General features: G+C 40.0%; 1 protein-coding gene across 25 annotated transcripts in view; it reads right to left on the bottom strand.

The window, feature by feature from the left end:
• Positions 1-10,786, bottom strand: part of rims2a (regulating synaptic membrane exocytosis 2a) — a 711,765-nt gene extending 700,979 nt beyond the window's left edge. For all 25 annotated transcript variants that reach the window (XM_078397872.1, XM_078397861.1, XM_078397867.1 and 22 more), the window contains exon 1: positions 9,906-10,786. In XM_078397872.1, the coding sequence (XP_078253998.1) occupies positions 9,906-10,138 (233 nt within the window). In that variant the 5' untranslated portion in view covers positions 10,139-10,786. The remainder of the gene's footprint in view (positions 1-9,905) is intronic.
• Between the last annotated feature and the right edge of the window lie 2,587 nt (positions 10,787-13,373).

Genomic DNA, 13,373 nt, shown 5'->3' with positions numbered 1-13,373 from the left:
GTGCTGGGGCTTTCCTGAAAGTTTCACCATCAGTTTGAGCAATTTGGGGCAGAGATTCGCACAAGTCAATGAGGATGTTAATTTTTTTCATAGATCACGGGCTGTCATCTAAGCATTTCCTTTGTACTCCTGTGATGGAGTTCAGAGTAATGTAGGTGCTTGTTTCAAAAATGTGCCATGATGTGCTGGTGTCATGTGCACTCAGTATAATCTGTGCTTTAATGCTGGGGGTATTGGTTTGTGGATGTTCACCTATTCTCCCCTGTGGATATGGACGGCTTTGTGAAAGCAATGATAACACTTCTCTGGTGCTGATGTTAGGCCTGACCATTGAAGCATGCACTGTAAATTGTCCAAGTCTCTGAAGAGGGCTGAGATCACTGCTGATCAGTATATCATGAACTTGGCACCAGGTTTGAGTTCTTCGACTTCAAAAACGTTCTCTCAACTGTGTTAATGTGTGTGCGGGGATCGCTGGGCGGCACGGACTTGGTGGGCCGAAAAGGCCTGTTTCCGGCTGTATATATATGATATGATATGAACTGGATGAAGGGTGAGCTAGTGAATAGATCTGGTGATGAATTTCCTCATTGATATCTGCCTTTACTGATAAGCATCTTCAAAGATACAGGAAGTGATCCACATTGACCAGGGCATTTATGGAAATTGATCAACAGATGGAGAAGTGGGAGAGAATGATGCTATGTAGAAGGAATGGGTATAAAGGACATTTGACTTCAAGAAGACATATGGCATGTTTGCCTTCATCAGTTATGGCATTGAGTATAAGAATCACAAAATCATGTGATCGTTTTATAAAGCTTTGATTAGGCCACATTTGGAATATTGTGTGCAGTTCTGCTTGCGCCTTTATGGGAAAGATGTGGACATTTTGGAGAAGATGCAAATTAGGTTAACCTGGATTAGAGGATATTTTCTATAAGGAGAGGCTGGTCAAAATTGGATTGTTTTCTTTGGAATATCGGCGACTGATGGGAGCCGTATATAAAATTATGACAGACGACAGTTAGAATCTTTTTTTTTCCCAGGGTGGAAATGTCAAATACTAGAGGGCATAGATTTAAGGTCAGAAGAGGCATATTTAATGGAGATGTGTGAGGCAAGTCTTTCATGGAGAGTTGTAGGTACCTGGAACACCCCTGAAACAGGTGTAGTGGTGGAAATAGATACAATAGTGGCTCTAAGAGGCTTTTCAATAGGCAGGTGCATATAGAGAGAATTGAGGGATATGGATCAGGAAGAATGGATTTGTTTGATTTGGCATCATGTTTACCACAGCCATTGTGAGCCAAATTGTGAGCCTATTCCTGCCCTGTACTGTTCAATGTTCTCTCAGTATAAATAATGATGCTCAATGAAATTACCTTCAAGACATGAAAAACTTTCAAAACTGTAAGGTATAAACATTATACAGACTCTAAGCTGTAGTCACTCAAGGGACAGTAGTAAAAATCTTTTTGTTGCAATGGTATCTTTGCAACAAACCAGTTTTAACTTCTCAATAAGGGCAGGAAACTCATAACTGAGGAGTGAATTTTATTCTGGAGCAATGTGATGCTCAGCTCCTGAAGAACACAGCCCCAGCCAACACCAGTGCAAACATCCACAAGGAGTATTTCTGCACTATTAACCAACTTAAATAAAAACTCAGTGTTATCTGCCTGGAACTAATTCAAATATTTAGAATATTGAGATGCTCCGGACTACTGAAATTACATTATAATAGAAAATATAGTGCTATTTAAAGATTTAGTAAACCAAGTCCAGCTGCAGTTTGCAACATTTTGGTTCTGATTTAAAATTAAAACTCACAGCAACTTCCATCATTAAAATGACATCACAGTATTTACAGAATATGCAATTAGTAGCTGTAGGATACAACAACAAAATTGTGACTTTGTGGCTTATGACCTACAAGATCAGCCCCCTTGTACAGTGCAACTTATGACTAATACCATGAACAAACTGATTGATTAGCAAATTTTCATAAATTAAGCAAAGTGCATGGCATCAATACATCAGTGAAAAAATCGATAGCTTTGTCAAATGTGGACTGAACTTACTCAGCAGAATTTTGCACCCTATTCTGGACATGGCCCTTAAGGAAGCAATTGTCAAGGATCTGCAAGGCGTAGGAATGGGTGCAGAGATAATGTACTGAAATAACTCCAGGCCAAATGACTGTGGTTTGTTTGAGACACTAGAGAAGCTGGAAATGATGTTCAAAAAATGTAAGAACACAACCAATAGAGTAATGGTTGAAAATATTATAAGGGATGTTGATGGAGTAAATAATTAAACACATTTTCAGGTGGAGATTTACAAAATAATCATTTTCATATTCTTATTCCAAGATCATAAAGTATGTGAAAATGCAATACTTTCAATTCAAGTGTAATACAAGGAGATATTCTGATTTTAACAATTGTACCAGTTGTTCTTGGTAATGACCACATCTTATCAGTCTGAAATGTTAATCCTATTCCTCTGCATAGGCACTTCCTGATTTACCAAATGGTTCTGCATCCATTTCAAATTTCTGGTATCCACAGTATTAAAAGCAATTGTCAAGGATCTGCAATGGAACCTTTACACCACAGATAATTATTGCTATTGCTGGCTTGAACATATCTAATGTCTCTGAATGTTTGCTATTTACAACAGAGCAGTGCTGTGATGCTTCCAATGTAGTATTGTTTCTGAGGGTCACTGCAGTGGACTTTCAAAATAAACATAAATATTTAGAACCTTAAAGCATAGGATTATCTTTTTAATTAATTAGGTGAAAAGGGACTTGCACTGTGTAATGTGAGTTGGACATTCAGATAAAGTTTTGGTTCTTCTGAAAAAAAATAAACTGCTGCAACAGTTAAGCTTTTTTTTACGACCGAAACCATAGGCACATGTGTTCCTGTTTCTGTGCTTTGATGTGAATCACAGTTAAGACTAAATAGCTGTACTAATAAAAGAGTAATTCACGTTCTTCTTTTAAACCAACTTACTATGAGTCAAAGTTGTTAACTAGATTAAAAACTGATTCCTAACAGAACTCATCAGTTGTAAGAAGAAAGTATGGTTACTAATGTGTGCATGAGCCAGTTATGAGCATGAGTGTTCAAACTGCACGCCCAAAGTCACCTCACAACAAAGATGGAGGAGGGATTAAAGTGGTCAATTCTGCCCAAAGAATGCTGGGGAATTTGTACTTTTTAATTTAACGGGTATCACATTACAAAATTGAACCTGAAAATGGAACATTTGCTGCCATGTGAATAGGAAAATGTGAACTAGGGAAATAAAGATAATTTTGTTTGAACTAGGAAATGGGCCTTCCGTTTCTTCCTCGACCGTAGAACCAGCCAATTCCCATCTACTAACACTCTCCTCCACCTAGCAAAGCTGGTTCTTACCCTTAACAACTTCTCCTTTGACTCCTCCCACTTCCTCCAAACCAGAGGCGTAGCTATGGGCACTCGCATGGGCCCTAGCTATGCCTGCCTCTTTGTCGGGTGGGTCGACAATCCCTGTTCCGGGCGTACACTGGCCTCATCCCTGAACTCTACCTCCGCTACATCGACGACTGCATTGGTGCTACCTCTTGTACCCATGCATAACTTACTGACTTCATACACTTCACTTCCAATTTCCATCCTGCCCTTAAATATACCTGGACTATCTCCGACATCTCCCTCCCATTTCTGGACCTCATCATCTCCACCACAGGAGACAGACTAGTGACAGACATCTACTATAAACCCACTGACTCGCACAGCTACCTGGACTACACTTCTTCCCACCCTGTCTCCTGCAAAAAGTCTATCCCCTACTCCCAATTCCTCCGTCTATGCCACATCTGCACCCGGGATGAGGTGTTTCACACTAGGGCATCAGAGATGTCCTCATTCTTCAGGAAACGGGGCTTCCCCTCTTCCATTATAGATGAGGCTCTCACTGGGGTCTCTTCTACATCCCGCAGCTCCGCTCTTGCTCCCCCTCCCCCCATTCGTAACAAGGACAGAATCCCCCTCGTTCTCACCTTCCACCCCACCAACCAGCGTATCCAACAAATCATCCGCCAACATTTCCGTTACCTACAACAGGACCCCACCACTGGCCACATCTTCCCATCCCCTCCCCTTTCTGCATTCCGCAGAGACCGTTCCCTCCGTAACTCCCTGGTCCACTCGTCCCTTCCTACCCAAACCACCCCATCCCCGGGCACTTTCCCCTGCAACCGCAGGAGATACAACACCTGTCCCTTTACCTCCCCCCCTCAACTCCATCCAAGGACCCAAACAGTCTTTCCAGGTGAGACAGAGGTTCACCTGCACCTCCTCCAACCTCATCTATTGCATCCGCTGCTCTAGATGTCAACTTCTTTACATCGGCGAAACCGAACGCAGGCTCGGCGATCGCTTCGCTCAACACATTCGCTCAGTCCGCCTTAACCAACCTAATCTCCCGGTAGCTGAGCACTTCAACTCCCCCTCCCACTCCCAATCTGACCTTTCTGTCATGGGCCTCCTCCAGTGCCATAGTGAGGCCCACCGGAAATTGGAGGAACAGCACCTCATATTTCGCCTGGGCAGCTTGCAGCCCAGTGGTATGAACATTGACTTCTCCAACTTTAGATAGTTCCTCTGTCCCTCTCTTCCCCTTCCCAGATCTCCCACGGTCTTCCTGTCTCCACCTATATCCTTCCTTTGTCCCGCCCCCCTGACATCAGTCTGAAGAAGGGTCTCGACCCGAAACGTCACCCATTCCTTCTCTCCTGGGATGCTGCCAAATTACTCCAGCATTTTGTGAATAATTATTTACTTGGTCATTTTGGTGCAGTTTATGATGATGCAAGAAGGCAAAAAGAATGTACTGCCACCTTACCTATCAGATGTAAAATAAAACAGGCCAAGGTAATGGCAAGACAAGAGTGTCTGGGAAGCACAGCAAGTAAACCAATATTCTTTATATCATTCGTTTTGTGGTTGTTCTCAAGGAAAACTTTTATCCAGCATTTTATTGGGCAGGATTTTACTGTACGCTGAGCAAATACCACCGATGTTCATCAGAAGTGCACCTGCTCATGGGTTTTAAATGATTTTTTTTTACTGGAAGCACTTGCCAGCCAACTATCCATACAACAAAGTAAAATTGCTGCCACCAGAAATTGCACATGCTGGAATCTTAAACAAAAATTAGTGCTTGAGGAACTCAGTGGATCAGGCAGGGAATGGACAGATGGCATTTCTTTAGACTGAAGAAGTATCCTGACCCAAAACACTGTCTGTCTATTGCTGCTTCAGATGCTGCATGATCCAGTGAATTCCTCCAGCACTTTGGTTTTTGTTGCTTAAAACTACCTGACCCCCTTGAGTTACTCCAGCACTTTTTTTAAATGTAAAATTGGTCTGACTGTTAAGAAGCATTTAAGTTTCAAATTCTATTCAGTTCTCGGTTTATTTTATTTAAACAATGTGGGATTTTTTTTAAAAACTGCAATGCTGATGTGATCAATTTTACTTTGAATATGTGCTTTTTGAAAATCAGATTACACAGCAGCAAAACATTAAGTTACACTTGCAGGCCTTCCCTTTTCAATTACTTTAAATTGTAATCAAGGGACATCTAGACATTTCAGAACTTCATCCAGCACTGTGTATATTGCATATCATAAGATACTGTATATCATAGCTAATCTGTTGCTTTTAATCACTTCTGAGAAAATTTTAATCACTATGAATCAGAAAATATTAGAACATTAAATTCAATATCAAATCAGTTTGCTTTATTTACTGAAAGAAGTCTCGACCCAAAACATCACCCATTCCTTCTCTCCAGAGATGCTGCCTGTCCCGCTGAGTTACTCCAGCATTTTGTGTCTACCTTTGCTTTATTTACTTTTGGTTCAATTTGGGGGGTTTTCAGATTTAGTGCTTGGCAAAATTGGTCTATTTTAGTTGTCAAAGATTTTCAATTAAAATGCCTCAATCTTTTTTATTACTCGTCTTGGTTGCAAAGCATTGGAAATCATTTTCAAAAACCGCTGGCAAATATTTGTTATAAATCTGTTGTGCAGGTATTCTCAGATCTTGAGAATACGTAAAGACTTTGATTCAGCATCATCCCGGACATTCGTCTGCAGAAATTCATGAGTGGCCTCCTCCTCTTCTTCATTTTATTCTTTTCATTTTAATTTATCTTTCTCTTTACAAAAACTGAACTGTTCCAGAAATTGGGAATTAATATTTTAAATTCCATGTGCATAGGTACTCAGAAGTACAACAGGCAGTTTTGTCCCTAACCACAAGAATGGCATTGTTGCAGTTTGCACAGATTAGTTTAGACACTCCCTTAATTACATTTATGGCAAATTTGTCATTGTCTTTCACACAATCACATGCACCATTTGTTCCTTCCTCATTTCCACTCTTCCCACATTCTCATCCACAGGTAAAAAGTCATGTGCAACGGTCTGAAAACAAAGTCTAAATTCTGCATGATTAATATTTATTACTGACATGGTGTTTTATTGAAGGGTTTTTTTCAGTAGGTTAATCAAAACATTCAAGCCCTCCAAATCAAAGAAAGATTAGATTGAGAGGGATTTAAAAAATAAAAAAAATGCTTATTCAAGTATCTTGACTATTTCAAACAAGCAACAACAATCAAAATCACACTTGTAATGGTACTTTTCAATTCCTGAGAGGTTGTTATTTTATGCCCTATTTTCAGAAATGTTGATAGTATTTCTATTAGTATTTAATATTTTATCCCAATTCCTCCTCCACTGGCTGTCAGTTAAATAGAAAGTGCAGTTGAACAAGTAACCTGATGTAAATTACATCAAGAAATGACAAGCAAATAGACAATAAGGGGGAAGGAAAGTTATATTATTTTCACTATATATTGCTAGTGAGTTTTGTAGATTTCAACCAGTGGTCTTTTTCTCATTCCCTATTTTAAATTTCTATACATTAGTATTTCACCACTGTGATGTTGGTAATCTGTAAATAGATGTAGCAGGATACATGAAATATGATAACCGTAACCTCAGTGAAACAGAAAATGGATCAAGATCATTAAAACACATTTTACATGGCAGGGGAAGTTACATTATTGCCAGAAAACTATTTACAGAACAACAGATATCTAGAGTGATGACACGGCAGTAATCCCATCAAGTGGTTCAGGTGACAGTGTAAGCTATGAGAATGAGGTATGAGCTGTTCATAAAAGTCATCTAAACCAAGAGATGAAATTACAGTCATGAAGTCACCCTCATAAATTTTATTTTCTCTTAAAATATAAATTAAAACCAATGGGGTTATTTTGCTGATTTTATTTTTGCAAGAGAAGCAAATCCACCAAACTGCAAATGTCAATGAGTTCTGCATCATTGATTTGCATGTCCAGATGGATTAGAAACTGGAGTAATAACAGCATAATTGTCACAATTTTGACCTGATTACCTGGAAACAACAGCTAATGCACAAATGTTAATACATTTATGAAAATACACAGTCTATTATAGAAGTTCTTAAAATGCCATTAACTTCAGTCCAAACCAATCCTACTTGCATATTACCTTCGGACCTTGTGTATCTCAGGCAATAAAACTAATTTGATCAAACAAGAAAAAATGTTAAATTATATTTGTCCTTATATTTCAACCACATGTCTGCCTTCTTTCACCTTATGATTTGGGTGGGGGACAGCTGCAGCTGGCCAGTTTTTATTTCTCAATCAATGGTAATTAGATTGCAGGCAACCCACATCCACATATCACCTCAAGAAAATTGACTATTCAGATTGCTGAAAAAGTACGTGCATTTATGCCTATGTGGAATTATTGTTCAAATACAAAATCTGTTCTGCATATTCAAATTGGTTAATATTATGGATTATAAAAAGCCCACAGACCCCTGAAATGCTAGACAATGTCAAATACACCATCCGTGAATTTGAATCAATAAATCAGTCTTTGGGGAAATGTAGCGTTAACACACAAAATAATACTCAAATATTTTAAGTTTTCCTCTATCTTCTGTCAGGACTTTTGATACAAATGTGAATATACTTATGGAGAAACACAAACCATACATATAACATTCCTTGCTGTGCTACCAGTACTATTGGGTCTATGTAATTATATAAAAAGCCAGTTCCCACAAATAATGGTGCACATCAATTTTATCTGGCAAAAAGGGAAACATTTCCCAACACATAGTTATTTCATTTTTTTCACACCCATGTTTTACATTTTTTTAAATACGAATTTCTGGTGACCATTTTACCTTCAAAACCAATATCTTAGTTTAAACTGTGCTCTTTTCTGCAAAGTTTAAGCTGCATTTTTTGTTACATTGCTTTCTTTTTAGCCGATGACTCATCAAATCACACACAATTAATGCATTCTGCTAATGCATGTAAAACATAAGATAATCAAAACATGAAACACAGACTAAAACAATCAAGATAAAGTTTGACACCTTTGAGAATCTCAAAGTACTTCGCTCAAAATGAACGTTTTTTAGTACCAATGATATGTTTTCATTCATAAGACCCAATTCAAAGTTGCGTAAAATTCGTAAATATGTCGCCCCACTTTAGACAATACCGGAAGTGAATATGCCTCCCGAACTTCACATAAAATACACTAGTGTACAATATCATTCTGCAACTCAAACAAGGAAGATCGCCCAACAGACAATGCCATTAAAAGCCATGAAACTGGTAGATGCATCACTACTACGTAACTACTAGTGTATATTTCTATCGCATTCCCTGAATCTACACTGGAAACAGCAATTTATTTTTAAAGAAAACATTACGAACACGCAAACCTCACTTATCACATTGAAGAGATGATAATTATATGAATTTGCAAGCAAACGTAAACGTATTACGTGGCTGCACGACAAACAGGAAGACAGCAGCATTTGAGGATACACGAATTCATTTTAAAATTACATGCTGCAACAATTCAGCGGTGTATGACACTAACATCATTCAATCAGCAACTGCAGTTGGCTTTATGGTGTATTCCACATGTGTCAGTTTACTTTAATGATGATAGCACCAGTAATAGAAACTTTTAGCTTGATTAAAGCTCAAATGACTTTTGATACCCTTCTACACTTTCTGACATGTGCACATGCTCTGTGGCTTTCGTTTCACCATTATACTCTCTCACTCTCTCTCTGGGAAGAGTTGTTGTCCCAGAGTTTAACTCAGTTAATGATCGGGGCCATGGGTCTGGATCTGGATTTGATTCTGCCTAGATGCTGGGCTGTGGCTGTGGCTCAGACTCTTGGCTGCGAGAGTGCCGACTGGTCTCTCGGTGGCTGGGCGCTGTCCACGGTCGTGTGGTGCTGAAACCCTCGCCCTCGGAGGCCCTGTCGCTCACGACCCCGTCGGCCTGGATTTTGGTCGGCACGGTGGGGGCTTTAAGCACTGGATTGAAGGGCAGGCGCTTTTTTTTCCCGAGGAGCAAGTGGAAAGAGAGGGAGAGCGAAGGAGAGGGCTGACATTATTAGAAGAGCTATTTCCAATGACGTGTCGCCAAAACCAATACACAAAATTAAAACACACTCAAAGATCCCACAGGCAGCTTCAGTTGGAAATCCTCAATTAAAAATGAGACTATCTAAAGCTCAGAGCCTAAAGCTTCGTGCTGAAATTTCAGGCGGAAGATGGCGACCGTAAAAACCCAGCCCACGGCTCTGAGGTACAATATATTACAACTAAGAAACAATTTGTACATGGCCGCGTCTTTAGGCGTGTTGTCGGCGTGGTTGTGGTTCCCTTATTTCCAATCGCCTCCTGTTGTTGCAATTGTTTTTTCACACACACACACACTAGATGATGGTGATCCCTTGTTTTCTTACCTGAGCATGGACTGTTCCTTCTCTTCCTCCTGGCGTTGCCTGTCCATGACGGCCAGGATGATCTTCCTCTCCTCCTCGGTGAGGTGGCTGAGGTCCGGTGCCCCGGACATGTCGGCAGCAGCGGCAGCGGTGGCGGCGGTGGTGGAAGGGGGAGCTGGTGAAGCAAGAAGAGGCGGATGAGGAGAAACAGGGCCGGGCTGCCGAGGGCCCCGAGGCCCGACTGGAGCCGACATCTTTAATGAGAATAATGTATCAAAGGGGGGAATGACACACCGACACAGCGAGGTTTTACGAGAGCGGGGCGGAGGAAGCAAGCGGGAAGCCGGCAGAGCTGGTGGGCTGCTTCAGGGACGTTCCCAGACCCGGACCAGGTCGCTGCTGGAGGAGGAGGCGGCGGCGACGACGGGAAGACGAGGAAGCGGCTCCAGTCACATCGAAATTATTTCCACGGCTCGCTGCAATTCGCTTCATAATTCTCTCTCTCCATTTATGCATATGCACTTTGCAGGGTGGAATACGCCAGGAGCGAATGGAAAATCCGCAAAAAATATATTCTCTAGAGTTCGGAACTGCGATGCATGGTCTCTTGGTGTCCGTCTTTCTCTCTCCCCTCTTGCTGTCTGCTAACCTTTCCTAACATGATTAGCGAGCACGTTACTCTTGTATCCAGCCCATCGCCTCCCTTTCGACATTTGCAGAGTGGTGTGGGGGGGGGGGGGGGGGGGGGACAGGAAAGACGCCAAAAAAAGTCCCGTTTTTTTCAAAAAGAAACCAAATAAATAAGGCTGTGTCTATCTCTCGGACGTAACACACACATTCAGCCAAAGGGGTAAAAGACTGAAAGAGTGTGGGGGAAAGAGAGCCTGGGCGCGCTTCGTTGACTGTGAGCTCCCCGCAAACTACGGAGCGGATCATTGATCAGGATCTGGAATGCTGTCAAAGTGGACTCAGCACAACCCCCCCCCCCCACGTCAGCCCATCACATTCTGCCTGATCCAAGGAGAAGCAGAAATAAAATACTGTCTGGGTTCATGATGATTAGAGGTAATTAAGGACGGTTCCACCTGCCATCATTAAAACACGCTTTTTGTGGAAAACACCATTGGGTTATATCGTAACATAAACATAACTCATTATTTTTACCATTATGATTTAGATCCATTAATCTCCGCTCACTGGGAAAGAAGTTCGTGCATTTCTTTTTCAACGGCATCACTTTGGTAATTTTATAAAGATAACGTGTGTTGTTTTCTGCTGCACGTATTTGGATAATATTGGAAGGGACGTATTTGTTGCTAAACAACCACTGGTAATTAACCTACAAAAAGTGAACCGACGTTTCAGGGACCCAATATTGAGTCGCACACTTGTGACGATAATCCATTCATTAAACGGCGGCACAAGCAGTAACAATTTGCCGTTCAAGCATAAAGTAAAGTGACATAGGATTAAATATATCAAGAGAGAATAAATCGTTGATCTTTTTTGCATTTTCTTGAAATGTTTAGTAAAATCACTTTCCCTGGTTCCTCGGACTGGTCTGTGGCTCCTGAATTCAACACCTCGGACGGTAACCAGCGTGAATGCCTTCTCGCTCGTACGAGCGAGGGCTGTACGTGTCATCTGTTTCAGCTGCTTGGATACACCCCTTAATCTGCATGAGAAATAAAGTGGACAGAGTGCATAGCTGGATTAACAGCAATGCAAAGAAAAGAAGAACCATGAACAAGATAGTAAGGATTACGCTGAGGAGCAAAATGTGATCTCACGATGGGCTGTCACCTCACTATGAAATTATGCAAAATCCGAAGGAGCTTCCGAAAGACTTAATAATCGGTGAAATCCTTTCATTTTATAGCTTGTCGAAACAGACCCCATTCACTTAGCAAATACATGGGATTACTATCGTTATAAGCACGTTTATTAAGTCAGCAAATCAATTCAAAATCGTCAACCAAAACTCTATTGGAATGTCATACTTAGAAGTGATATATTAAAGCAACAGAAACATACAATGGCTGCGAGATGAACTTACTATTTTATCTGGATGTATAATTGGATTGTTTAATCGTATGATTTTTCCACGATATAATTAACCATAATTTACATAATATATACCAAGCCGATAAAAGAAAGCCCCAAAATGCTTGCTGTAAAGATGGAAAGTCAGAACCCAACCTCGAACACTATTAATACGAAGAAAGACGGGAAAAACTAAACATATCCAGCAATGGGAAAGATATGTTAGTTTAATGATCTTGCTTTTCTATTCCCAGGCCAGCAGCTGTAAGGTGTCTGTTATGCCGATTCCCGTGTACTTCTAGTAATTTCATATGCACAGGCAAACATCTTTAAAAAATTTACTTTACATTCTGAATACAACAATTCATGGGCTACCATTCCAATGTCCTAGACAGTATCCTGTCCTCAAAACAAGTAAAATTACGATGAATTGTCTTTTGTTAATTTTGCGACGACCAATAGATAGCATGAATATATTTTATTACATAGTCCTATGTAGTGTAAACATAGATTTTCGAGGACAAAAATTTGATATTCCAGCGCATAAAGCATTGGAAATTGAGCTATGCACGCATTTCCAGTGTACCGCCAAAGTTCTTTGAAATGCCTTTATACCAAATCGTTTCTAACACTTGTTGAATGAGACTTGCAGAGGGACGTCAATTTCAGCAGACAGCCCATTTTACCAAACTGAAGCACTAGAAATTGAAGAATAGTTTGGCAAGTGAAACGTGCATAGTGAAACACCCCCCCCCCCCCCCCTTATTTTTGATATCTGCTCATTTTCATTTAAATGTTATATCCCCATAATCCCTGGAGGAAAGGATGTAAAATAATTGCCAATTTTGAAATCTGAATCTATCCAAAAACGTCGCAATGGGACATTGCGCCTTCATTTGATACATTCACGCCATTCGCTATAGTTTAGTAATGATATTCATATTTTGATCTTGTGATTCAATAATACGCTAAAATCATATTTTCTTTCAGTTAAATTAATTGCATATATATTTCAAAGTCAGGTCACTCTACTCATTGTACATATGTGTGTGTGCTTTCACCATGTAGATTATTAAATCTGCACAGTAGAATCAGAATATTAGTAATTGTAGAACCAATAATATCAATTGGGGTAATTTTTTTGCCAACTGACTGTATATTAAATTTTCCACAAAAAGTACTGAACAGCAACAGAAAAGTTTTAATTGTATGGACATTCAAGATGTTTTTATTATTCTTCCTACTTTAAGAATCTTATTAGGTTTAATTTACATATAATGCTGAATTAATTTATATAATGGAAAGGAAAGATCAGCAAAAGAATATATTAATTCACCCCATTGGCAATGAATTAAATGTATCTATTTCTTCTATATCTGAATAAAGCCCATAACTACAAAACAGATGTACTTTTACATCAAATGTAATAGAATCCTCTTTGTCGAA

The sequence above is a fragment of the Rhinoraja longicauda genome, chromosome 4 (assembly GCF_053455715.1).
Source record: "Rhinoraja longicauda isolate Sanriku21f chromosome 4, sRhiLon1.1, whole genome shotgun sequence".
NCBI lineage: Eukaryota > Metazoa > Chordata > Chondrichthyes > Rajiformes > Arhynchobatidae > Rhinoraja > Rhinoraja longicauda.
The sequence above is the reverse complement of the archived record's forward strand: the minus strand, read 5'-3'. Positions and strand labels throughout refer to the sequence as shown.